Source organism: Boleophthalmus pectinirostris, unplaced genomic scaffold, assembly GCF_026225935.1.
Source record: "Boleophthalmus pectinirostris isolate CB_2022bp ecotype Guang Dong unplaced genomic scaffold, ASM2622593v1 HiC_scaffold_18, whole genome shotgun sequence".
NCBI lineage: Eukaryota > Metazoa > Chordata > Actinopteri > Gobiiformes > Gobiidae > Boleophthalmus > Boleophthalmus pectinirostris.
In genome coordinates this window covers 15,429,838-15,452,818 of record NW_026571133.1, presented here as the reverse complement: position 1 = coordinate 15,452,818, position 22,981 = coordinate 15,429,838, and the positions used below count along the sequence as shown (strand labels likewise).

The 22,981-nt window shown below is 37.5% G+C and overlaps 2 protein-coding genes across 3 annotated transcripts in view; one reads left to right on the top strand and one right to left on the bottom strand.

Annotated features, from left to right (window-relative positions):
- Nucleotides 1–11,822, top strand: part of plxnc1 (plexin C1) — a 19,927-nt gene extending 8,105 nt beyond the window's left edge. Inside the window, exons 16-30 of the mRNA XM_055153278.1 lie at nucleotides 388–491; nucleotides 574–615; nucleotides 1,539–1,665; nucleotides 2,825–3,021; nucleotides 3,299–3,445; nucleotides 6,211–6,379; nucleotides 7,152–7,252; nucleotides 8,565–8,640; nucleotides 8,731–8,765; nucleotides 8,886–8,978; nucleotides 9,676–9,839; nucleotides 10,271–10,418; nucleotides 11,052–11,192; nucleotides 11,260–11,334; nucleotides 11,585–11,822. Coding sequence (XP_055009253.1) covers nucleotides 388–491; nucleotides 574–615; nucleotides 1,539–1,665; nucleotides 2,825–3,021; nucleotides 3,299–3,445; nucleotides 6,211–6,379; nucleotides 7,152–7,252; nucleotides 8,565–8,640; nucleotides 8,731–8,765; nucleotides 8,886–8,978; nucleotides 9,676–9,839; nucleotides 10,271–10,418; nucleotides 11,052–11,192; nucleotides 11,260–11,334; nucleotides 11,585–11,689 — 1,724 coding nt within the window. The 3' untranslated portion in view covers nucleotides 11,690–11,822. The remainder of the gene's footprint in view (nucleotides 1–387; nucleotides 492–573; nucleotides 616–1,538; nucleotides 1,666–2,824; nucleotides 3,022–3,298; nucleotides 3,446–6,210; nucleotides 6,380–7,151; nucleotides 7,253–8,564; nucleotides 8,641–8,730; nucleotides 8,766–8,885; nucleotides 8,979–9,675; nucleotides 9,840–10,270; nucleotides 10,419–11,051; nucleotides 11,193–11,259; nucleotides 11,335–11,584) is intronic.
- Nucleotides 11,580–22,981, bottom strand: cep83 (centrosomal protein 83). 2 transcript variants are annotated; one of them, XM_055153280.1, is made up of 16 exons: nucleotides 22,833–22,981; nucleotides 21,330–21,534; nucleotides 20,783–20,933; nucleotides 20,386–20,478; nucleotides 20,034–20,165; nucleotides 17,795–18,046; nucleotides 17,219–17,350; nucleotides 16,995–17,109; nucleotides 16,747–16,891; nucleotides 15,971–16,120; nucleotides 15,665–15,740; nucleotides 15,411–15,568; nucleotides 14,833–14,962; nucleotides 13,784–13,887; nucleotides 13,166–13,358; nucleotides 11,580–11,992 (listed from the first exon to the last, which is right to left on the bottom strand). In XM_055153280.1, exons 2-16 carry the CDS (start codon nucleotides 21,527–21,529, stop codon nucleotides 11,867–11,869), a joined length of 2,157 nt encoding a protein of 718 aa, XP_055009255.1. In that variant the 5' UTR covers nucleotides 21,530–21,534; nucleotides 22,833–22,981; the 3' UTR covers nucleotides 11,580–11,866. The 2 variants fall into 2 exon arrangements, with proteins under 2 accessions (XP_055009255.1, XP_055009256.1); XM_055153281.1 differs by lacking the exons at nucleotides 21,330–21,534; nucleotides 22,833–22,981 and having other exon boundaries at nucleotides 20,758–20,866.

Here is a 22,981-nt window from a genome sequence, read left to right as displayed (position 1 = left end):
ATTTCAATTACAGGTGTTTTCATTTTTAAAATACCTTGAAAAAATTATATACTGTGAACAGACCTGTAACTTGGCCTGATAACACCAAATGTTTGTTTAATGCCATTTTGTGTTATTTTCCCAGCAAAGCAATAACATCTCCATAAAGACAAGCAAGTAGCAGACATAGTGCCCCTTTAAAGTGTTTAGATATCTTGTATATAAAAATAATAAACATATAATATTGACAAGATAATCTATTCATAATGTTTCATCGGTGGAACTTTGTTGCATTATGAGTATTACAAATATATAAAAAATCTATAATATTGATCTTATAACATATAATGATTTCACCTTGCTTGTTTTCACTTGATAATTAAAGCTTGCCATTTCCTCTCTCTTTAGGTTTCATTGAGTTGCAGACAGAAAATGATGATCTTTTAGAAAATGTTAGCACTATTCCTTTCCTTGACTACAAGCATTTTGCCTCCAGGATATTTTTCCCCGAGGTAGAGACATCACCCACATTCGATCACACACATCACGATTACTGCTGTACATTCAAATAGTAATATGCTTTTCTCCTTTTAGAGTGAAGCCCTAATGAAGTCCTGTGTTAACGATATTCATCAGGTCAGACACTTAAAACGTATAGTGAATAGGTTTATTTACTTAATGGTATTGTTCATATTGTATTATTACATTTACATTTTGTCCACATATCCTAGGGTATACTTACTTATTAATTGAAATTGTTATTCGGAATTCATGTCATTCAAGTAGGGGTGTAACGATATCCAAGTCTCACGATACGATATCATCACGGTATGAACCTCACGGTACGATATTTATTGAGATATCGTGGGGAAGCTCACAATAAGGTAGGGAGGCTCACCATTAGGGATGTAACAATATCCAAATCTCTCAGTACGATATTTTGCACGAAATACATCTCATGATATGATATTTATTGCGATATTTTGTGGAGGCTAACAGAACTGTTACTGTAATATGGTACTTTTTCCTCTTAAAAGGCCTTGACAAGATTTAATCCAAAGAACTACGACTTCAAAGTGCTTAGAACTGTTATTTCTTCTTGTAGTTTGCACTGAAATGGAGCAAAGGATCATGGTCTGTGTAGTTCCCTCTGTCTTTTTTTTTTTTTTTAGCTATTGCTACACAATAATTCTTAATTTAAGCAAAGAGACTTGGAATTCGATATATTGTGATGGTCCACAATATTATTGTAAGAAATCTGACAATACGATATCACAGTATTTCGGTTATTGTTATATCTCTACATTCAAGTCAACCTAGGCATTTTTTTCCTATTTTAAACCGAGTACTGAGCTTTAAGCCATGTTAAAATGTTGTTACCTCATCAAAGACATACATATGTAGGATTTCTGTGTTAAACTGTGTGTGTGAATGAAACAAAACTCAGGTATGTTTGTAATGAGGAAACAAGATTATAACAAAGATCACAAAATAGCGTAACATGGGCCCTTTAATTATTATATTGTTTCATTAAATGCATGCTTTGTCCATATTTTCAGGACGGGGTGATAGTCCAACTTGATGAGTGCTGTCAGAGTCTGTCTAAACTGATTCGGGATCAGTTTTTCCTCACGTCTATGGTTCACACAATGGAGGAACAGAAAAACTTCTCCATAAAAGACAAGTAAAAGAATATAATTTTTTTAATAAACTGACCTAATTTAAATCCATTATAGCATTAGTGTCATGGTAGTAGCTTCATCAATAGCATGTAATTGGTAGTCTCTCTCTCTCTCTCTCTCTCTCTCTCTCTCGCTCTCTCTCTCTCTCTCGTCTCTCTCTCTCTCTCTCTCTCTCTCTCTCTCTCTCTCTCTCTCTCTCTCTCTCTCTCTCTCTATTCCATACATCGAGCTTGGGTCTTCCCTTTGCAGATGTGACAGGCAAATAATAATAAATGTATAATAATTAAACAATTTAAATGATTATTCTGATTGTTATCATGGTTTACAAGTTTTACAAGTATCTTATACATATTTTGCACCATTAACCTCTAACAATTTCACTAACACAACACAGTTAAGGTGTGGTTAAATGTCTTGCCGAAGAACACAACAGCATATACCAAATTGCTGGCATATTTCTAATTTGGCTACTAACTTATTCAGGTCAACCAGTAACTTTGGCCTGTTGAATTACATGAAAGCCCTTTTTTTCTAGTCTAGTGTAGCCAAACATTCTTAAACTGATTAGATTCCTGTTCAGGCATAGTTATAACACATTTTAGCTAAGAGTCAGAAATGTAATTTTTTATTTTAAATTATACACCAAACCATTAAAATTACCATAATTCCAGCTACTTAAAACTCAGATTGGCTAGCAACTTTTCTTAAAGCAAAAGAAAAAATTCAATTCTGTCAGCTGGACAGGGTTTTTTGAATGATGATGTTTTACAGCTCATCCAAGCTGGTTCCTCAGTTCTGGTCAGATGCTGGTGGATACTACCTTATATCTGCCTGAAGAGAGGAGCTAATTACACTGAAACTACACTGAAACTAAACACGCCTACTTTTTAACTTTGTTTATAGTTTCTGTTTCTTAGCTAGGTCTCTCGTTCAGGCCTATAATGTGTGCTTTCACACCTCTTAGCATACTGGTCTGAGGATGGAGTTGGAAACCTAAATCAAACAAAGAAACAATAGTGCAGTTGACAGAATTGAAGTTTTCTTCTGCTATGGATCCTACCTGGATGACTGAGGGATTACACAGATAACTTTTCTTAGAGACTAGGAGATGAGTAAAAGTTCTCAGGGGATTCATTATGTGATTTTCCTCTTGTTTGGCTCAGGTGTGCTGGCGTCCCTGCTCACTGTAGCGCTGCACAGTGACCTGACTTACCTTACGGAAGTGATGGAGGTTTTATTGAAGGACCTGATGCAGCAGAGCAGTCACACCCAGCCCAAACTCCTCCTGAGACGCACCGAGTCCACAGTGGAAAAACTGCTCACCAACTGGATGTCCATTTGTCTCTATGGCTTCCTCAGAGTAAGTTTCACTGTAAAGACTAGAATGTTCAAATGAACTGTTAAAGATACTATATTGCGGAAAAACTGATTTTGAATTTTTAGCCGTGTTAGAATGTTGTTACCTCAAAAACATACTTGCTTGTTGTGTTTTTTTTCATTAACACATGTTTGTAACCCTTTATTTTTAGTCTGTCTACATCTCCAAAGATCTAAATGCTTGGTTTCACCTTGTGACTACTACTATGTAATATTGAAGTTCTGGTTCAGTTCTGATGCTGTTCTCATTTCTTGTACAGGAGGGAGTGGGGCAGCAGTTGTTCCTCCTGGTCAGTGCTCTGTCTCAGCAGATCTCCAAAGGGCCTGTGGACTGTGTGACTGAGAAAGCTCTGTACACTCTGAGTGAAGACTGGCTCCTGTGGCAGGCCCAGGACTTCAAACCACTGGTAACACACAATACAGTATGAGGATTAGTGCCACCCTGTTATAAAGACACCATTTTACCATAGCTTCACAATACATTATGGGGACTATATCACTATTAGGGCAGCTTTAAATTTGACTTTAGTCTTGGTATTTTGTTTAAAATGCTATGAAGTTTAAATTTTGGTCAAGTTCACTGTACTTTTTTGGTTTAGTCTGTTGCCCCTCAAAGTAGTACACAGTAGGCTATTTTGTCAAATGATAATTGCAATGTCAGATTTTTTTTTCATGGCTGGTGTTGATACCGATTATTTAGAGTACAGAGAAACCAATGGCCTGTAAGACAATATTTTGCCTTATTTTTTTTTTTTATTTAATAGAAACTCATCCTTAACCATTTTCTTCTACAAAATGGTAGAACAAATATCCTCCTCTATAGCTTTACGCATATTCTTTGTGTATATTTAGGCAGCATGTTTTGGTCAAAACAAATTTTGGCCTCTGCTGGAGATTTACTGGCCAATAGCCAATAGGCTAAAAAGTGCAAATATTGACCCAATATATTGGCCGACCGACTATGTCTATGAATACCAATACCTTGCTGAGAGATGACTGGTTGAAAGGTGACAGTGTAGTTTGCAGCAGACAGTTTATGGTTCAGATTTCAACAGCTGGAAAGCTAAGACAAAGCAGAAACTTTTGCAACTTCTCACTTTATTTTGATTAGCTATATCAAACTTTTACTAAGCATGCCAGTTAGCAAATTAAACTGTGTTCCTTTTTCTCTTGTAGTGTACTATAAAAGACATTTTATGTATCATAATGTGTGGAATTATCCAATGATTTTCGGGCACTCAAAATAAAATAAAGTGAGACAGAATTGGTCAAATGTGGAGGTTCCCCACCAATCAGGGACCAGAATGCAGCAGTCAACCGGGAACAGGCAGGAGAGAAGTCCACCAATCCAAACAAAGGGCTCACATGTTGGGTGAAGGAGGCAGACAAACAATAGTTACACAAAACAAAAATATGGTAAAAGTTAAAAGCCTGGGGCTGTAATAAGCTTTTTGTCAAAAATGATTGGGTGTCAAATAAATTAATTGGAAAGTATTTGTTGTAGCCTAATACAACAATATTAACTGGAGAGAAGTGTGTTGAAGGGTTGCTCACCACTTTCTGAACTGACAGGAAGTGTACAACACTTTTGAAACTACAAGTATCCATGAAAACATGTATTGTGATACAAAAAAAATTGTGAACATTGTTTTGCAAAGCATCAAACCACCTTAAGTCATCCAGCATCTAAGAGTGTGTTTTAGGAACAGGAAATTTTGACATATTGCACTGATATACTGAGGTCTACCAGTAAAAAACACAATGTATTTCTGGTTTGCGGTCAGGGGTGTGGCAAAACACAGAAGTTTCACATTGACATTTAACATAACTAGAATGCACGCCATATACAAATTTATTGAAAGTATAATACTGCTTGTATATTTTGTATTGGTGGTAGTGTAAATTTGGCATTCACACATGGTTTTAGCAACTTTATTTTAAGAAAGTTGTCATAGTGTTTGTGCAATAAAACAATAATAAAAATAATACTGTTATAATAAAGGAGAAGTCATACTCACAAAATTGCAGCTTGATGTGACACGATTATATCACATGATTACTATGTATATTATTAATTATCATGTAAATCATGTGTTTGCTGAAATGTATTAGTGAGTGTGAGCCGTGTTGTTTGCTGCAAACAAAAGGGAAATTAAAGAGTGCTACAGCCTGAAGTGAAACAGACAGTTTGACATTTTAATTAAATGTGAATTAAATACATACTATATATATATTGTAAACAACAGAAAAACACATTTCTTGAAATGGAAAGTCCTTCCACTCTTGCTAATCTCTCGTTCTTCCATACCATTGCAGTCCATTAGTGAGAGCTGGTTTAAGCCACAACAGCACAGAGAGAGACAGATGACCCAGAGAGGAGTGGAAGTGAACGCTTTGAAAACCCACAGAGCATCGAAAATGGTTACATTATACACACCAATAATACAGCAGTGATACATCAAAATGACACAAGCAGCTAATGGAGCTCTCTGCAAACTACCTCTCGTATCGATGTGTGGGTAAATGAATTGTTTTGTCAAAGAAGAAAAAAATAATAATGTCAAAAACAGATACAATTAACCATGACGAGGTGTGACATATTTTTATTTTATTATTTTCATCAGGAAGGTCCCTAAGACTTAGTTTATAATTTCTAGGGGAGTTCTGGCCAGTTTTTGGTATATAGGGACTCGGCCAGTACATTATATTTTTACATTTTATTTTTGGATATACTCATTTCATTCAGTGATACAATATAAAAACCTGCATTTTTCCTGAAAGTTCCACAGCCAGTCCTGTCAGTAAAACCATGTGGTCTGGAGCAGAGTTCAGGCTTAGGTGGAAGAAATTTATTAACATTTATTTAGTTTTAAATGTCAATTGTTAAAAGTCTGTCATGTTTATATTATGGAAATGCGTATTGAAATACACCTGTATTTGTTTTTATGAAGTCAAAATTAAATCTAAAATTGTGATAATGAATTATGATTAGTACCATGAAAATATATTGTGGCTTTTTCATATCTCCAGACCCTAATTTGAATCAATGATTTTATCTTTTGAAGGTTTTATATACTTAAATAATCTAAATTCTGTACCATCTTGGAGAGCACCATTTACAGTTTTTCCTCATCAGTGATGAAAATAAACAGTATGATGTTGTTTTATGCAGAAGCTGAAGGTGCTGTTTGCAGTGGGCAGTGATGGGGAGATGTCAGAGCCTCTGGAGGTGGCTGTTCTCACCTGTGACACAGTGGACCAGGTCAAAGACAAGATCCTGACCACATTTAGGACCAAGTTTGGGTTTCCATACAACATCCCCCTAAGAGAGCTGTGCATTGGTATGGCCCTTTACAAAGACACACACACTAGGACAGTTATCTTTTTTTACTCTGGTGAGTTACACTTACAAAACAAAAATACCAGAGAGCTACTCATAGTAGTGGTGGCAAAAAAGTGAGTAAATATAAGAGCCTTTGATGGGGCACAGTTTAGATGCCTGCTAAACATAAACATTATTCAGTTATTAGTGCACAAATTTAGGAATCAAAAGTGTAGATTTACTATGATAATAAATCAAAGTTTAATTATTCAGCACAATACGCATAATTCAGAAACCCCTTGGTGAGGTACTTTGAAGGGGGTGGAGAGTTACTGGTAGTTCTCAAGCTGAAGTCGTAGGAACAAAGGTGCTTGTTGTTGAATGGAACATGAAGGGACAGACTCAGGAAATTTAAACTCATAACAACTGCAATAACAGTAAGACCATATGATTTTTGGTTTAATCAGCTAACACACAGAGGGATTAGAAAGGCAATAGGAGGTGCAATGTATTATATCCCTGGATATCATTACACCCCAAAAAAATCTAGATTTATTTGTGAGAAGAAAAAACATATATGGAAACTTAACATTCATACAGTTCTTGTGGAATCAATTTTAAAAAAAAGGGACAAGGGACAGCGGCTTCAGGGGTTTTGCAGGAAAACCAAAAGAGGTATGGTCTAGCTGCTGTCGACTCTACTGCCCCTTACAGACTATGGTCAAAAGAAGTATGTTCTGTATTTCCCTATTTCCCTGCCTTTTTATATACAAAATTTTCTGTCTTGACAGAGTATGTGAGAGGAACTGCATCTCTTCATTTGGAAGAAGTGGATCTGAGCTCAGAGAGACTCGGAGACGTGACCATGCTCAACACTATGAAGCACTATAAGGTACAAAAAATACAATTATTAGTGGTGGGTGTAAAAATCAAAGTACGTCTTTTTAGTCCCCTAGTTCATTATAGTTTTTTGATTGATTAATTTATTTCGGTCACAGGTATATTCTGACATTATTCCACAGTCATATTTAACATGCACAGACCAAAAAGGTGTAGGCTGAAGCTTGAGCTTATTAGGCCTACCCTTTATTCCTCTGTCAGAGTATCATCTTAAAACCAGCTCATTTTCACAAAGCAAGATAAAACAAACAAGACAGTAACAGTATAGCAAAGTACAGAAAAGTATAGCACAAACTAAGTATCATAATTCATGTATCTGCCCAAAATTAAAACATTTAAACTTCTTTTCAAAGTGGAAAAAGTTACATAGTGAATCTTTAAGTCCACCATTGTGCACCAATTATATATTAAAGGAATTAAATTGGTCAATAAATTACACAAGACTTGTTTCTTGCTCTCGCATCATGAAGTAAAAACTACTGAGGAAGGAAACTAGAACGTTTCTCAACTCTGTGCTTCTTGTCGCATCCTGTTGTTGGCCAATTACCCTGAGCGTCAGATACTTTTCTCTGATAAACTTTTAATAGAGATGAGGCGCACGCTGAGTGCTGCTTTCTGATGCAGAGGAGTGGTCTTAATGGACATCTAATACAATCAGAGCAGAGCAGTGCATCATGGGAGTTTCCTCGGGGCTGACACTGTTCTACCAGGCCATAATATTTATCTATCCAAGGTTCACCTGAGACACAGCACATACATTATACAGATTGTAGGTCTATTTTTTTTATTAAGCCTTTTGTGGAAATGAAAACAGTGGCTTCAATCTATAATTATACAAATTTACGCCATAACAAATATATTTATTCATGTCTTGCTCAAGGGCATGACAACATAAGCAATGTCTTTGTAAATTGAAGCTAATTTGTCAAAAAACTAAGTACCTGGAGAAAATTTACACAGACATGGGAAGGAGATCCAATTCCACAGCACAGAGATTCCCATTGAGTTTGAGGATCAGTCCTGGACATCCTTCTGTGAGGAAACAGTTAAAACCATCATGCACAGTGCAGTCCAATGCCCAGTGATGGTGTTAGAGAAGCAGATCTTTTATTTAGCATCTCGACAAACTCAGTAAACTCAAATAAACGTATTGAGAAGTACTGTCATAATTTCATGTTTCATGTTTGTGTGTAATTTGATTGATTTGGACATACTTCATTGACCACTTTTAAAAACACAAGTTTTATATAACATTCAAACGTAAAATTGTAATAAAATTCTTGCTGTGTGCTCCACTCTTACAGATCCCAGATGGAGCCACAATCAAAGTGCTTTCAAGGAAAACTCGCGCTTCTTTAAGTAATCAGTTAAGTGTCAAAGGTATGGGCTCATTTATATCAACAAAGGTCATTTTAGTAATTTAACTTTCATATTTTATTGTGAAAACTAACCAAAATCTTTCCTCTCTAGATGACCAGGATTTTTCAGGCAAATATTTTCACTTGGTAAGAAAATTATAAAATAATACATTTTTGCACTGAAGTATTACAAAAATGATATCTGATGATATGATAATAACAATATCAACAAAAAATAATGGTATCTTTTGGTCTGTTCTTTGTCAGATTGACCCTGATATAGTGGAGGATTTGAAAAACCCAGAGAAGAAGAAGTTGAAGTTGAAGGAAGTTCACCTCACCAAGCTGCTGTCTACAAAAGTGAGAGGAACTGACTTTAATCATAATAACTTACTAAATACAAAACACTGGTCTGTAACTGAAAAAGGGAAATGGAAACACTGATGAAAGCTCAAACCTTTGCCTTTAAAACAATATGTGCAAGTTAAGTAAAATATGCATGTGCCAGCATTGTAATGTTTTAATGCATTTAGTGGCTTTACATTATTATGTACCGTAGGCTGTAGATTTAGTTTTGTGTTGTTTTTTTCTTCTTCATTTTGGTTGTGGTTATTGCACTTAAAAACCTGAGCTGTCTTGCATCTCCTAACAAACCTGACTCTGCCAAAGTATGGTTTTAACAGTCCATTTTCATTTTTGGTAACATATTAGTTTTATTTTATACACGTTGGTATGGTGTACTCACTGGAGAACTTGTATTATTTTTTTACAAGAAGACATAAGCTTTTTGAGTATTTACTATTAAGATGCATAGATCATAATTACTTTATGTTAACTGTAAACAGTCATATTGATTTAAACAAAGACTATTAGAAAAAGTCTTTCATTTCATTGAGTCGATGTTATGTGTTAAATCAGGGGTTATCAGAATTTTTCGGACCCCAATCATTTAAACTATAGTTGCCAACTACTTACTCACTCACCCTTCAACTTTGGGAACTCCTGGGTTTTGAATTGAGACTTTGAATTATCATGTAATACACCTCTGTGCCTGTAGGTGGCAGTGCACTCATATGTGGAGAAGCTGTTCAGGTGCATTTGGGGACTGCAGTACAACAGAGCTCCACTGGCTGTGAAACACTTCTTTGATTTTCTGGACGCTCAGGCCGAGGACATGAAGATCACTGACCCTGACATCCTTCACATCTGGAAGACCAACAGGTGCAAAAGAAAGGAAACACCCATTTTAGTGGCGTTATACTTACCTCATTTCAATCTGCAAATACTACACAAAATAAAGATGCTGGTGCTTTACCTGGAATTTTTTGTAGTATATTATTAAAATGATCTATCTCCATGGAAACAAGCACCAAGCAATTTACAGGTCCGATTTGTGGAAAGGTGGGCCCGCTTACAGTAGAATGCAAATTTTTTGAGGTATTTAATTGTAAAAAACATCTATAATTAAATAATAAGCAACGTTAATGCCGTATGGTTGTGCATTCAAGCAAAAGCAATCTCCCTAGCATATCTCCATAGACACAACCAGGTGCTGGACTCTCACCACAAAAGTTACATAATGCATCTTTTAAGTAATATTAATTTGAAGTTAACGTTATTCTTACTTATGTTTCATGTCTTTGTGTGCTCAGTTTACCTTTGCGTTTCTGGGTGAACATCTTGAAGAATCCCCAGTTTGTGTTTGATCTGGAGAAGAGCCCCAATCTGGACGGCTGCCTCTCAGTCATCGCTCAGGCCTTCATGGACTCATTCTCCCTCAGCGACACACAGCTCGGGAAGGTCAGCGCTTTTAAAATTTAAAAGGCCCATATTACGCTACTTTCTGATCTATGTCATAATATCATACTTGTTTACGTATTTGTTTCCAAAAACAGACATGGAATTGTGTTTTGGTTCATTCACACGTCTCAAATGAAAATCTTGCAAATTTAGGCTGGAAAACACTGTTCCACATTGTGACATCGTGAGGCAATACAGGAAGTGCCCCACTGTGGTTTTTAAACTTCATACACTTTCACTAGAATCATTTGGATAATTTTAGCTCTGGAAGGGTCAAGTCTTTACTGAAAAAGGTAAAAGGTAGCTGTTAATTTGAAAACTGCCACTTTGTGACATCACAAGGTAGAACAGAGCCTTTTGAGTTTAAGAACTGTACACAGCCTAATAAAGGGGCATTAGTGTGAATGAGACACAACTCCAGGTATGTTCTGAGGTAGCAACATTATAACATGTTTAAAAGTTTGCAAGTCATTCTTTGATTCTATTGAGCTACTATGTATTAACTGCTTTAATGAAACCAAATACTTGGATTTGTTTGTGTCCAAATTATACTACAGAAATCTGAGTTAAAACTTTTCAGCTCTAAGCAACTTTAAGGTCTGGGCAATAATGACTATTTTGTTTTTTCTTTAGCACACACCAACCAATAAGCTCCTCTATGCCAAAGAAATCCCCAAATACAAACAGGAAGTGAAAGTGTACTACAAACAGGTCCAAGATCAGCCTTCGATACCCAACTCAGAGTTCACAGCATTTTTACAGAAAGAGTCAAAGGTGAGTGTCCTCTGCTTCAAATGTACACTGGGATAATCAGTAGTAAATATATTTGTTTGTGTTTTAGAAACATGAAAATGAGTTTAATGAAGCTGGAGCACTGAAAGAGCTCTACAAATTCATCCAGAGATATTTTTCAGAGGTCAGTACACAGTATGTTTTACATGAATTCATGGTATAACTAGCTCTGTGAAGAACTGGGAGATGCTGAACACATAAATCTGAAGCTAACCAACATTCAAGACACAAAAGTGTAAAAGTGTTTCACAGGCCCAGGTGAAGACCAAACAGCCCGACTGTCCATTTTGCTACATGTTTATTATAAGGATGTTTTTTTTTTCAACTTCCTCTAGCAATAACAGCTTAATATTCATAAAACTGTCTTCCCACAGATCCAAGAAAAACTGGAGGAGAATGGCGCCCCCGCTGAGCTGAAAGAGAAACTGCACCACGTCAAGAAGCTATTTGATGAACTGAAAAGCTGCTCCTGGAACTAAATGTTTAACGCTGCATATAAGGGCTAAATGCAACTCACAAAACTGGACAATGTTATGAACTTTTAATTATTTAACATTTCAAAAGTTTTATAAATATAGTGCAAAACTGTACAATAAAACCCTGAGGAAGATGCTGGTGTTGTAGTTCATAAAAGAGTTTGTATAAAAGCAGTTGGTTTAGGTGTCGCCCTGAGAAGACGGTTGATTCACCACATTTCCAAGTTCTTCCATTTGTTGAAGTTGTGCATTTTCCAAATCCTGAAGTCTCTGCCGCAGCACGGACAGGTCTGTGAGTTGCGAGTCCTGACCACACAGAAGGCACAAAGAGAGAAAAGTCCTCAGAAAATCCTTCAAACGAGGAGAGAACCATTTGCTTTTAACCCATGATAAAAAGACGCTATTCCAGGTTAGGAAAAGTACCTTAAATGGAGGACAGGGGCCAAAATTACTCCACTGACAGAAATAACAAAAACAAATACACTCCACAAATGTACAAAAATGATCAGTTTAGGTCAGAAACTTAAGACACTGGGTCTGTAAAATCTTTAATCATTTTTTAAAGATTTATATATTTCTCCTTATCTCAATAGCAGTGGTGGAAGAAGTACTCAGTGTTGTTACTTAACTAAAAGTACAGATAATGGAGCAAAAAAATAAGTATCACAAAAGTATCACATGAAAAAAATCTAGTTAAATCAAAGTATTAAGGTACCCGTTTAAAAATGTACTGAAAAAGCAAAATGTAAAAGTATTTATGAGCAAATTTTGAGATTTAATAAAGCTTCAAATGTAGTGATTTTGATACTGATTTGTGCTGAATTTTGTTCAACAGAAATAACTGAATCAATTGTTTTTTTTGTTTCCTAGCAGTTTTTATTTGTGTATATTTGTTTGCTGAAACTATGAACATGTTTAAAATAAACCCCACATCCGTTTCAGCAGGTCTCACACAATCATAAAAAATACTTGTATCAGTTCTGCTCAGAATGTAGTGAAGTAGGAAGTACGGATACTTTAAATCTCCCACTATCTTTAAAAAGACGAAGTTATTTACATTGTTGACATGTTTCGGCTGCTAGCTGCAACCTATTTTCATAACTGTTACTGATGTTCGTGGTGAAGTGTTGTATATCAACGGTTGTTATTTCCTGTGGCTGTGGTTAGCCTGATTTTATCTTTGGGGTGTAGGTCAAAAAAGTAAACACATCTCCTAGTGTATTGTCTTTAAAAAGAACCGAAGACGTTAATGGACAAAAATAGACTAAATGAAAGTTTTTTGGATAAGTACAGATACCTGCTTTCACTTTACACTCTACTTAAGTAAAGTACAAATCCCTAAAATGTATACTTAAGTACAGTTGTACTTTTACTTCATTACATTCCACCAATGATCAGTAGTTTGACAGGGTAACTGAATGGATATGTTTAATAATTACAGTTAAATTGTCCTTAAACCATAGAATCAGCAGTACTCACGGTGATGTTAGGTATGGCTCCCTCAGACTTGGGCCCTGTGTACTGGTGACGAGGGGAGGAAGTCATGAACGGGGCCCCGATGCTGAATGACCCTTGACCCCCGAGTAACAGCTGCCGAAACTCATTGTGCCTCCGCTGCAGTTCTTTGAGCTGTCGACTCAGCCTTGCTCGCTCTTCCGAGTTTGACGCTTGTCTAGAAAGATAAAAATAGATAGAAAATGGGCATATATTATTAAAAATAGTAACAGCATTTTGACTTATTAATTTCACAACATTTAAAGTTATTTAACTTTTACCTACTCCTTTTGAGCAACTCAGCTATGTACTGAAATCACAGAGTATTTACTGTAATCATGAGAATGATGCTCAAATAAATAAATAATACAAATGCAACATTAATAACATGTCTGCAGTCAATAATGGCACAAATCAATCAAAAGTATTGATTTTGAATGAACAAAGAGTTAAAAATAGAAAAGATAATGTTGATCATTTTGCACTTTATCAGCATGTTGTTTTTTTTAGTTTATGATTACACAGGAAGCAACCAGTAGCACAGTTTTTGACCAGAAATGAATTGTTAATAAATATGGGTGCACTAGAATACAGTTTTCTCACTTTTTAGCAGCTTCTGCCTCCAGCTCCACTTCTGTGATTTTGGCCTCCAGCAGCTGGATCCTGTCCTGAAGTTTCCTCTCTCTGTTTTCAGTCAATGTTTTCCTCTAAAACAAAGATTCACTTTTAGTCAAACCAAGTTTAGAGTCAATCACTGTTCACAGTGGTGTTTAATAATAAGAGTAATAAGGACTTTATGGAGCTAGAAAGTGCTTTACATACAGTTAAATAGGCAGGCATAAGGCACAGACTTTAACAATACAATGCAGAATAAAAATGACGGTGCTTGTACAAATGCCATTTTATATTTATCTTTATCCAAAGTATATACTCAGTATTTATGTTCACTTCCCTTTTAATTCTCAGAAATGTAACAAAAAAGTTAATTTTTGCATAATCCATGTGAGTAATGCTTTGTTAGCAATTGCTGTTTTGACAGTAACAAGAAATCCATTTTCAAATTCCAGATACTTTCTTTTAAATGTACATTTTCTGCACTGATTTCTTAGTAGTGGATAATTACCTCCGCCAAGGAGCTATGTTTTTGCCGGCGTTTGTTTGTTTGTTTGTCTGTTAGCAACATTACTCAAAAAGTTATGGACCGATTTTGATGAAATTTTCAGGATTTGTTGGAAATGTGAAAAGGAAGAACTGATTTCATTTTGGGGGTGATCCGGAAGAAATCCTGGATTCTGGATCACTTTGAAATTTTAGTTAACATTGTGGTAAATGGGGCCAAAAATTTTGTTTCTCAATATCTCGATTAATTATTGACCAAACCCCATGAAATTTGACTCAGGGATGGACAATCGGATCCCCTTTCATATTCCAAATTGAAAGATACGAGACAAATATTTATGGAAAACCACAATTAATATGAGGGGGACTGTAGTCCTTGGCGGAGGTCTGCGCTCTCTGAGTGCTTTTCTAGTTTATTCTTGGGACTAGTACTTTTTTGTAGCAGGAGAACCTAATTAAACCTTGCTACTTAATATTGCCATTTCTTTTGCCATAAACATGTGCATGTTTAGTGATCATAAATGTGAGTGCACCTTCTTCTGGGCATTGGCTGCCCTTTGGAGCTTCTCTTTGAGCTGAGAGTATTTCTGATGCAGTTCAGCCTCTCGCTCCTGAAGTTTGTGTTTCTCCTCCAGCCACTCCAGCCTCTGCTCCTCCACTGTCCTACAGAAAAAGAAGAAACACAAAGTATCAATAAGATATCAAGAAACACAACATATCAATATGCAAAACAAGAAAAGAAAAACAAAATATCAACGTCTTGCCATATTTCAAAATACTAAATTCATATTAAAGCCATGGATAAAATGATGACTCCTAATTGTGCTTTCCCATCGATGCACGTAATGAGTTATATTTGGTACATACTCAAAGATATGAACATGAACTATTAAAAAAAAGAAAAAATCCACTAACCTAAATAAATATCAACTGTGACTATTCAAATTTTTATTTAGATTACATTGATTGTGACAGCCCTACACTCTTAACATCTCAAACCTTTCACACCAAGTGCCAGTAAACCAGGTCTAAAACAAGAATAAACCATGAATAAAAAGTAGTAAAAGACAATTGACTGTTTTTATTCTTATACAGTAGCACATGGCAGTACCTCTCAGACTGGTGCTGGCTCCTCTCGGCCTCTGTGCGGACCGCCCTCAGCTCCTCTCGGGCTTTGTCCAGAGTTTCTCGGAGCCTCTGGTTCGTCTCCGCCAGGTCGCGCTCTGAGACAGACAGTGTCCCCAACTGCACACTCAGCTCCTGGTTTTGCTACAAAAATGAGAGAGTGTACACTTCATTACCAACAATATACAAAATACTACTGTCTTTAATATAATCTAGTAAAGTATAGGTTTAGGTACATACTCGCTTTAGTTCAGCCACCTCTGACTTCTGTCTCTCCAGTTCATCAAGTTGTGAACTCTGCTGGTGAAGTTTTGATCTGAAGAAAAATACAAGCCCATTATTTCCTTGTTGTACATTTTATGTCTTTCAAAGTAAAAATGTCGTGTCTATAGTTAACACATCCTTCAAGAGCCAGAGCACCTGGTCAAGAGCAATTAGCAACCAGATGACAGTGCATGTTTTGGGTCAAAGGGAGAGCAAAGGAGACAAACCCCAGTTAGCTCTTTTTGTTTTAACTTTATTGTAATTTGTGTTGATTGTTAGCACCTGAGGTTCTGCAGCTCTCTCCTGGCCGACTCTTCAGACTGCTGGGCGCTCCTGATCCTCTCCTCCCACTCCTCCTTTTGGGCCTGAGCTGCAGTGTCCTGTAGCGCCCTCTGCTGTTCCAATGTGACAAGGCAGTTCTCCAACTCCAATCTATGATCACAAACGATACAGTAAAAAAAATGAGTAGGTGTAACAACTACCAGTTTGAAATGGATTGGGTCCATTTGACTGAACCTAAACTTAGGTTCACTTATTCACTATGTTAATCTTATGGTTTATAAATCCTTTCAACAACTTTCCTGACTGATGAAACAATGGTGCCAATATATGACAATAATGGCAAAAAAATTAATACATTTTATGCTGACTGAAGGGGCATTGGACTTTGTAGATGTTTGGGTACAAGTAAATAAATCCAGTAATTACAGAAACCTTAACAATAAATCAGACCAAAACATATGAATTTTACTGTACAATTCTACCAAGTTGTCTAGCTTTTAAGATAGAAACTATTAACTATAAACTGTGTTTATTTATTTGATATGGACAGTGCATATTAATTAACATCTGTAATTGCAGTATAAATATGCCAGAATATAGCAAAAAAGCTAATTTCCATGCATGCATGTACGTATGACTGCACATAAAATTAAGATATTTTAAGACATTTTCTATTAATTTGGGGTAATCTAAAATACAAATGATACTGCTTATAAATACAGTACATGTGTCTCTTATGTTCAGATTCTGAGCAGTGGCGGTTGATTTTGTCTTACTTGTCCTCGTGCAGCACAGCGGTTTTCCTGAACTCTTCCTCTCGCGCGGCCTGGACCCTCCTCACAGCCTCTCGCTCCTTCTCCACCAAAACCTCTTTATGTCTCTCCACAGCTGCTTTCAGCACCTCCACATCAGACTGCAGACCTAAAACACAATAAAATAGACTTAATATTATTATTATATACACAATAAAATAGATTTAGTAGTATAACTATGAATGAGACTTCGAAGGATTTGTTTTTAGTACCATCGATCTGTGCCTGAAGAGCCTCTCTCTCCCGTTCCACTTCTGCCTTGGACCGAGCACATTCAAGTTTAACTGTGGCCAACTCCAGTTTGTTTGAATGCTTCATACTGTCAATCTGAGAAGTGTAAAGAGAAAAGGTAGTTATATTTATGTCATTAGTAAAACACTAGAGACTTAATTTCTGTGTATTTATATATTCATTTATCTTTGGTCTAATTGTCTACCTGGCAGTTGAGTGAGTTGACCTCTCTTTCTGCTTTGTGTAGTTTTGCTGTGAGCTCAGAATTTTGTTCGAGTGTGGTCTTCAGTTCAGTGTCGATTCGCTCCAGCTGCAAACGCAACGACTGACGCTCTGCCTGAGAAAAAATAATTGCAGGTTTTAATAAACAGATATAAATTGACTGTGAGCACATCATGCCCACTTGTGATTAATAAAGTATACAGTAGAATAAGGCATTTGATGAATTATCAAGACAAAGAGTTTAAGTGTAGTTTGTCACAAGGTCATACTATGTTTTATAGTTTAGTTCTAATAACTCAACTCATATAAAGCTACACACCATATAGAATGATACATTCCTTACAGTTTACAGTTTATACATATATACTTTTGCAATTATCCAACCACATAAATGGCAGTCCACCAACAAATTTGCTGAAGAATTGTGCAGGTACATTTCCTGGTTGAGATACAAGTAATACTTTTTTGACATACCTCCTACACCTACATACAATAAGGCAGTATCTCTTAACCCTTCCTCCTAAAACCCTCAAGGCCCACCATCTCCTCATGGTCTCACCTCAAGAGACTTGACTGCAGCCTGGGCTTCCGAGATCTGCCGGACTTGGATGCGCTGCACGTTTTCAGCCTGTTGTCCTGAGTTTTCCCTCTGGGCTCGGAGCTCCGTCACTTCCGTCTCCAGCCCTTTCAGCCGCGTCAGGAGCTGCGCCTTCTCCCTGAGCAGAGCCTCCACCCGTTTACCGTCACACAGAGGGTCCACACCCTGGTACCGAGCAACCAGGTCCTCCCGGTCCTTCTCCAGGCGAGAAATCTGACCACATCAAAGACTAAATTTAGGGTAAGTTTGAGCAATGCGTCATACATTTCTCTTTCTAACTTTGCACTCTGCAAGCAGTAAATGTGAAGACTTTTATTGTCTTAGTTTGGACTTTTACAAGTAAACAATGTGTTAAGGCTTTGTCTCACTTTCTGTGTTATTGCTTTACTCTAATGCACCTTACAAAACAGTACTGATTTGGAATGCACTTTAGAAAATGGGGGTGGGTGAGGGCTGTGTTTTTTAAAGACTGTATTTGACATACAATATTTTAACTATTTATTCTTATTATTATCTATGCTGCTGATGGCCTGGACCTGAGTGCAGTATTTCGTGTATTTTTTATACTGAAATGACAAATAAATTCAGATTCTGATTCTAATGTTCCACAGTATGGTATAAAAATTATATATTTTGTATTTATTCAATTATGGGTGTTTTGATTTTTAAAACATGTATTATTACTGTGATTGGACTCACTACTCTACAGATCTGATCTGTAACTTATTCTGGTGATGTAGTCTGCTTGTCTCCATGGAGACAGTTAAATTCCATACTGTCCTGACATTCCAGGAAAAAAAAACAATAACATTTACATGGAGTCAAGTAGGTGGTGGACCCTCTACCAGAAAAGTCTATAAAATGGGTACCTATGTTCCCTAAGTTACAAAAGATATGAAACATTTAAAATAGTAAACAATCTAAATGTCAAAGTAAGATTCTATTGGTTAAACTACAAGGAAACAGCTGAATAGAATTTGCCTTAAAGGTTGTATAGAGGATTTTCCAAGGAACGAGAAATCCAGCAACTGTTTGTCCTTTTTCAAATGTTGCGCATGCGTGAAACCACCCCCCCTCCCCTACAGCTCCCTACGTAGAAACGCCTCCTCCCGCCTCCTCCTTACGCCAGAAACAGGTTTGTTTACAGCCGGCGCGCTGCACATGACTTGTAAACAACTAACTACAGTGTTGGTTAAGCAAGGAGGAGCGGGGGAGCGGGGGGAGCGGGTGCGCGGATATTTCGTGCGCGGACGAGAAGTGAGGAGCAGGGAGAAGAGCGGAGCAGGGAGCAGGGAGCGGGGAGAGGAGAGGGGAGCGGTGCGCAGAGATTCCGTGCCCGGAGAAGTGAGGAGCAGGGGGAAGAGCGGATCGGGCAGCGCGGGGACAGGAGCAGGAAAGGGGTGCAGAGAAGGTTGCGCGGAGATTCAGTGCGAATGAACTAGCTACAACACGCAGCAGCAAGCGGACTCTTTCTTTGCATTGAAAATTACGTTTTCAGACATAGGATATCGCTTTCGTGTCCTGAAAAACGTTTGACTAGCTCTTGGAAATAAAGTACGTTTTCATAATAAGCAGAAGTGACCTGTCCAGGAGTAATTTGGCGACCAATGAGTCAGTCTTTAGACCCTTCGTCTGCTTCAGTTGCGCCATCGCTGGAATGAATCTACAAGAATCACCTTAGTTTGGCTTCGCTGCTATTCCCCTTGTCTTCTTCTTTCAGCAATCTCAAAAACAGACTTTCTTTTGTGGCTAACTGCTCCTGGATTCTTGTCTGCCATTGCAACAAACTTTGTGCGAACTGCGAGGAAGATATAGGTCAAAAAAAGCCGCTAAGAACTGTTGCGTTGGTGGAGTAAACAGTGTCTGTGCGGCTTGCGTCTGTGGACTGCGTGACAGGCGTACGTAAACCACGTACCGGCGGCGCGCAGGCAAGTCAGTTACGCTAGAAACGTAGGGAGATTGATTGACAGCCTGTCAGCTAACAGATAACGAGGCAGTGTCGTTATCTATTGGCAAATGTTTAGCTGGCCCCACCACGTCCCGAGTTGATGAATTTTTATTCTCTTTTTTTTAGTCATCATAATTACAAGGCTACTGCACCTCTATAATGCCATCATTGACAATTTGAAACAAAAAAAAATCCTCCATACAACCTTTAAGAATCAGTATCCCCCAAAGAGATCCTCTTCTCCAAACACACCTCTGCTTCATAGACAATCCTGCGCTCCTCTAGAGTCCTGAAGTGCTCTTCTCGCTGATGATCAAACTGAGACTTGAGGAGTGTGAAGTCGTAGCGCAGCTTGTTGTATTCAGACCTGTATCTCTCCGCCTCCTACACACAGAAGGAAATCAGCAAATAAGTGTAGTGAAGAGGGAGCTCTGAAAGGGTTTTAGTCAGTGCCACTCTCTTATGTTCAGAACTGTAATAATATCTACTGTTTGGAGTTGCATTAAGGCAACACAAGCTATTGGTAAAGAAACAGACTGATACATGTGACAATCTACTGTGACTAATATTATGAGGAAAAAGTAAATACTTTAAAGAGACAGACCTCCTCGAGTTTGTTGAAGCGTTCTCTGATGGGACCCTCCATCTCCTGCTGCACCTGAGCTCTGAGCAGCTCCAGACGCTGAGGGGTCATTACCTGAAATCATACATGTTTTAAATAGGCACTCATTCATTAAGTCAATACCATTCACATTATTTTTAAGTAGCATCATTTCCTCCATAAAGAACAACATTTTCTGTCTGATTCTTCAGAGAAAATACTATCCTTGTAATTAAGATTTGTACAAACATGTTATTCTTGAATTATTTTGTCTTTTCATATTGGTTTTTGTCAGTGCAGGATCACTGAAACATGACACAATAGACACCGAATTTGATTTGTGTATGTGTAAGGTATGTTTATTAGAATACAGACCCTGTTAAGTGAATGACCCTCACACCTGTAGCTTTAGGTCCTCCAGCTCCCGGGTCTTGTCCAGCAGCTCCCCTCTGAGCTCAGCCAAAAGCAGCTGCTGTCGCTCCTGCTGAGTCTGTCTGTCACTCAACAATCGCCGCAACTCATTCTGCGCTCGAGTGAACTCATCCTGGAGACTGAAGAATATGTTTGTTTTTTTCAACTATTACTATTAAATCGCCATTATTAATCAAACTGACATCTTCTGTTCTTATTTCTTGTTAAAAGGTACACTATTCATTTTGCTGGTGGAGGGTCTGCGATCTCATCTCCAAGCAAATGTTATTGCTTTATCAGAAATTAAAAACTTAGGCAGGTGACAGCACTAGGCCAAATGACTGTGGAGAGGTGAGCCCATGTTTTTCAATTTGTGTAAATAGATAATAATTTTAATACTCTCAACCATTTTGCAAGAATGTGCCATTATTTTGCCACATTAATAAAAAAGAACAGTTAGAAGAGGTTACAATTAATATCAATCTAAACAGTGAATGAATTTTAAAAAAAAGAAAATGCATTCTGTAATCATTTACCTAGTGTGCTCAGCCTTCAGTGTCTGGTAGTTGGTCCTGTGATTTTCACTCTTCATCCTTTCATCAATCAGCATCTTCTGCAGCTCCATCTCTGCTCCCCCGAGACTGGCCGACAGCCCCAGCATCGCCGCAGACCGCCCCATACCTGCCTCCATGTTTGAGGGGAGAGGGGCAGACTGGCCAAGAGCAGAGGTGGTCATCTCTCCTATTGATTAAAAACACAATGTGAAAACTACACTTGCACCTCTGGGTTCCTTAATGTGCTATTTACTATGCAGCCAGTCTCCAAAGGTTTGTTGTAAGTAGTAGTAACCATGGTGCCCAAGACAGCATCCCACAAGCCACTTCTAATCACAGTTTATCCATTTACATAGGGCTGTGTGAATGAGTCTCAAGTGATTAGCCCTTGTCTTGAGACTGCCTCTGTTGTGGATACCAAAGATCAAGTGAGTGGTAATTGCTGCTACTCTAGTTCGTCAGCCATTTAAAACACAAATGAATGAATGCGCTCAAAAATCCTGACTCCAGGCTATAGATTAAGCTGCAAGTTAAGGTTGACCAGACATCCCTATTTACTTGGGACAGTCCCAGCTTTGAACCCTGCGTCCCCTGTCCCCGCAGATTCATCTAAAAACCAGTGATATGTCCCAGTTTTATATAAGAAATGTCACTGGTGTCCCTATTTTTAACCAATTTGATACCTGGAAACAGTAAAGAGAGGCATACATTGTCATTTGTTTAGGTAAAATACAGAAAAGCTGCGTAAAAATTACCAAAAGACAGAAAATGTGACTATACTGACTCACGTTAGTCATGAGTGGTCTCTTAATAACATTTTTTCTTAATTACGCACTTGTTTCAGAATTTTATTATTACCAGCCACCAAAAACGCATACAAGACTGTAACAGCGTATAATAGAGGACGTTTTCAGACATAACACTTTTCAGTTTAAAAAATTACAGATGAAAAACTATGAATTAATAAAATGAATGAAAGACGAAGCGTGTAAATGCTAGCTAACTATTTGTAGCAGTAACGCAGACATAACATGAGATTTTGACTCAATATAGTAACATACATCAAAAACGTATGTTCAGGGGAGCATTTTAGTCGTTGATAGTGTTGTTCTTCAACATAAAAGAACAAAAATACATATAAATCAACTGGACATGTTTTCAAATGTCGCGCTATTAAAGGGCTAATCGCCGAGGGGACGCCCATTTATCGGACAGTGGACTTTTGCTATTGATCTTACGAGTTTTTAAGTTTGAAATGCGCAAAACATCATGTAATCTAAAGCCTTTAATGGCATGTACATTTACAGTAGCAGAAAATAGAAAAAAAACTGCGAAAAAAGACGAGAAATGAGCACAGCTGCGCGGATACTGTCCATAAGCAATTGCCAAGTTGGAATTAGCGTCGCATAGTTTAATATTTTGTCATCAGAAAACATTGTAACAACGCGTGTCCTTTTGTGTTTCATTTCGTATAAAATTACTCACCGCTTTCCAATCTCAGAGCCCCCTTTATTGACCTGTAACCAGACCAAGTTAGCCGTTCGCTAACCTCCTAGCTCATCTAGCGACTACAAACCGATGCATCACGGGAAATTAGTTTAAAAACCAAAGATCGTCTGTTGAGGTAATGATCT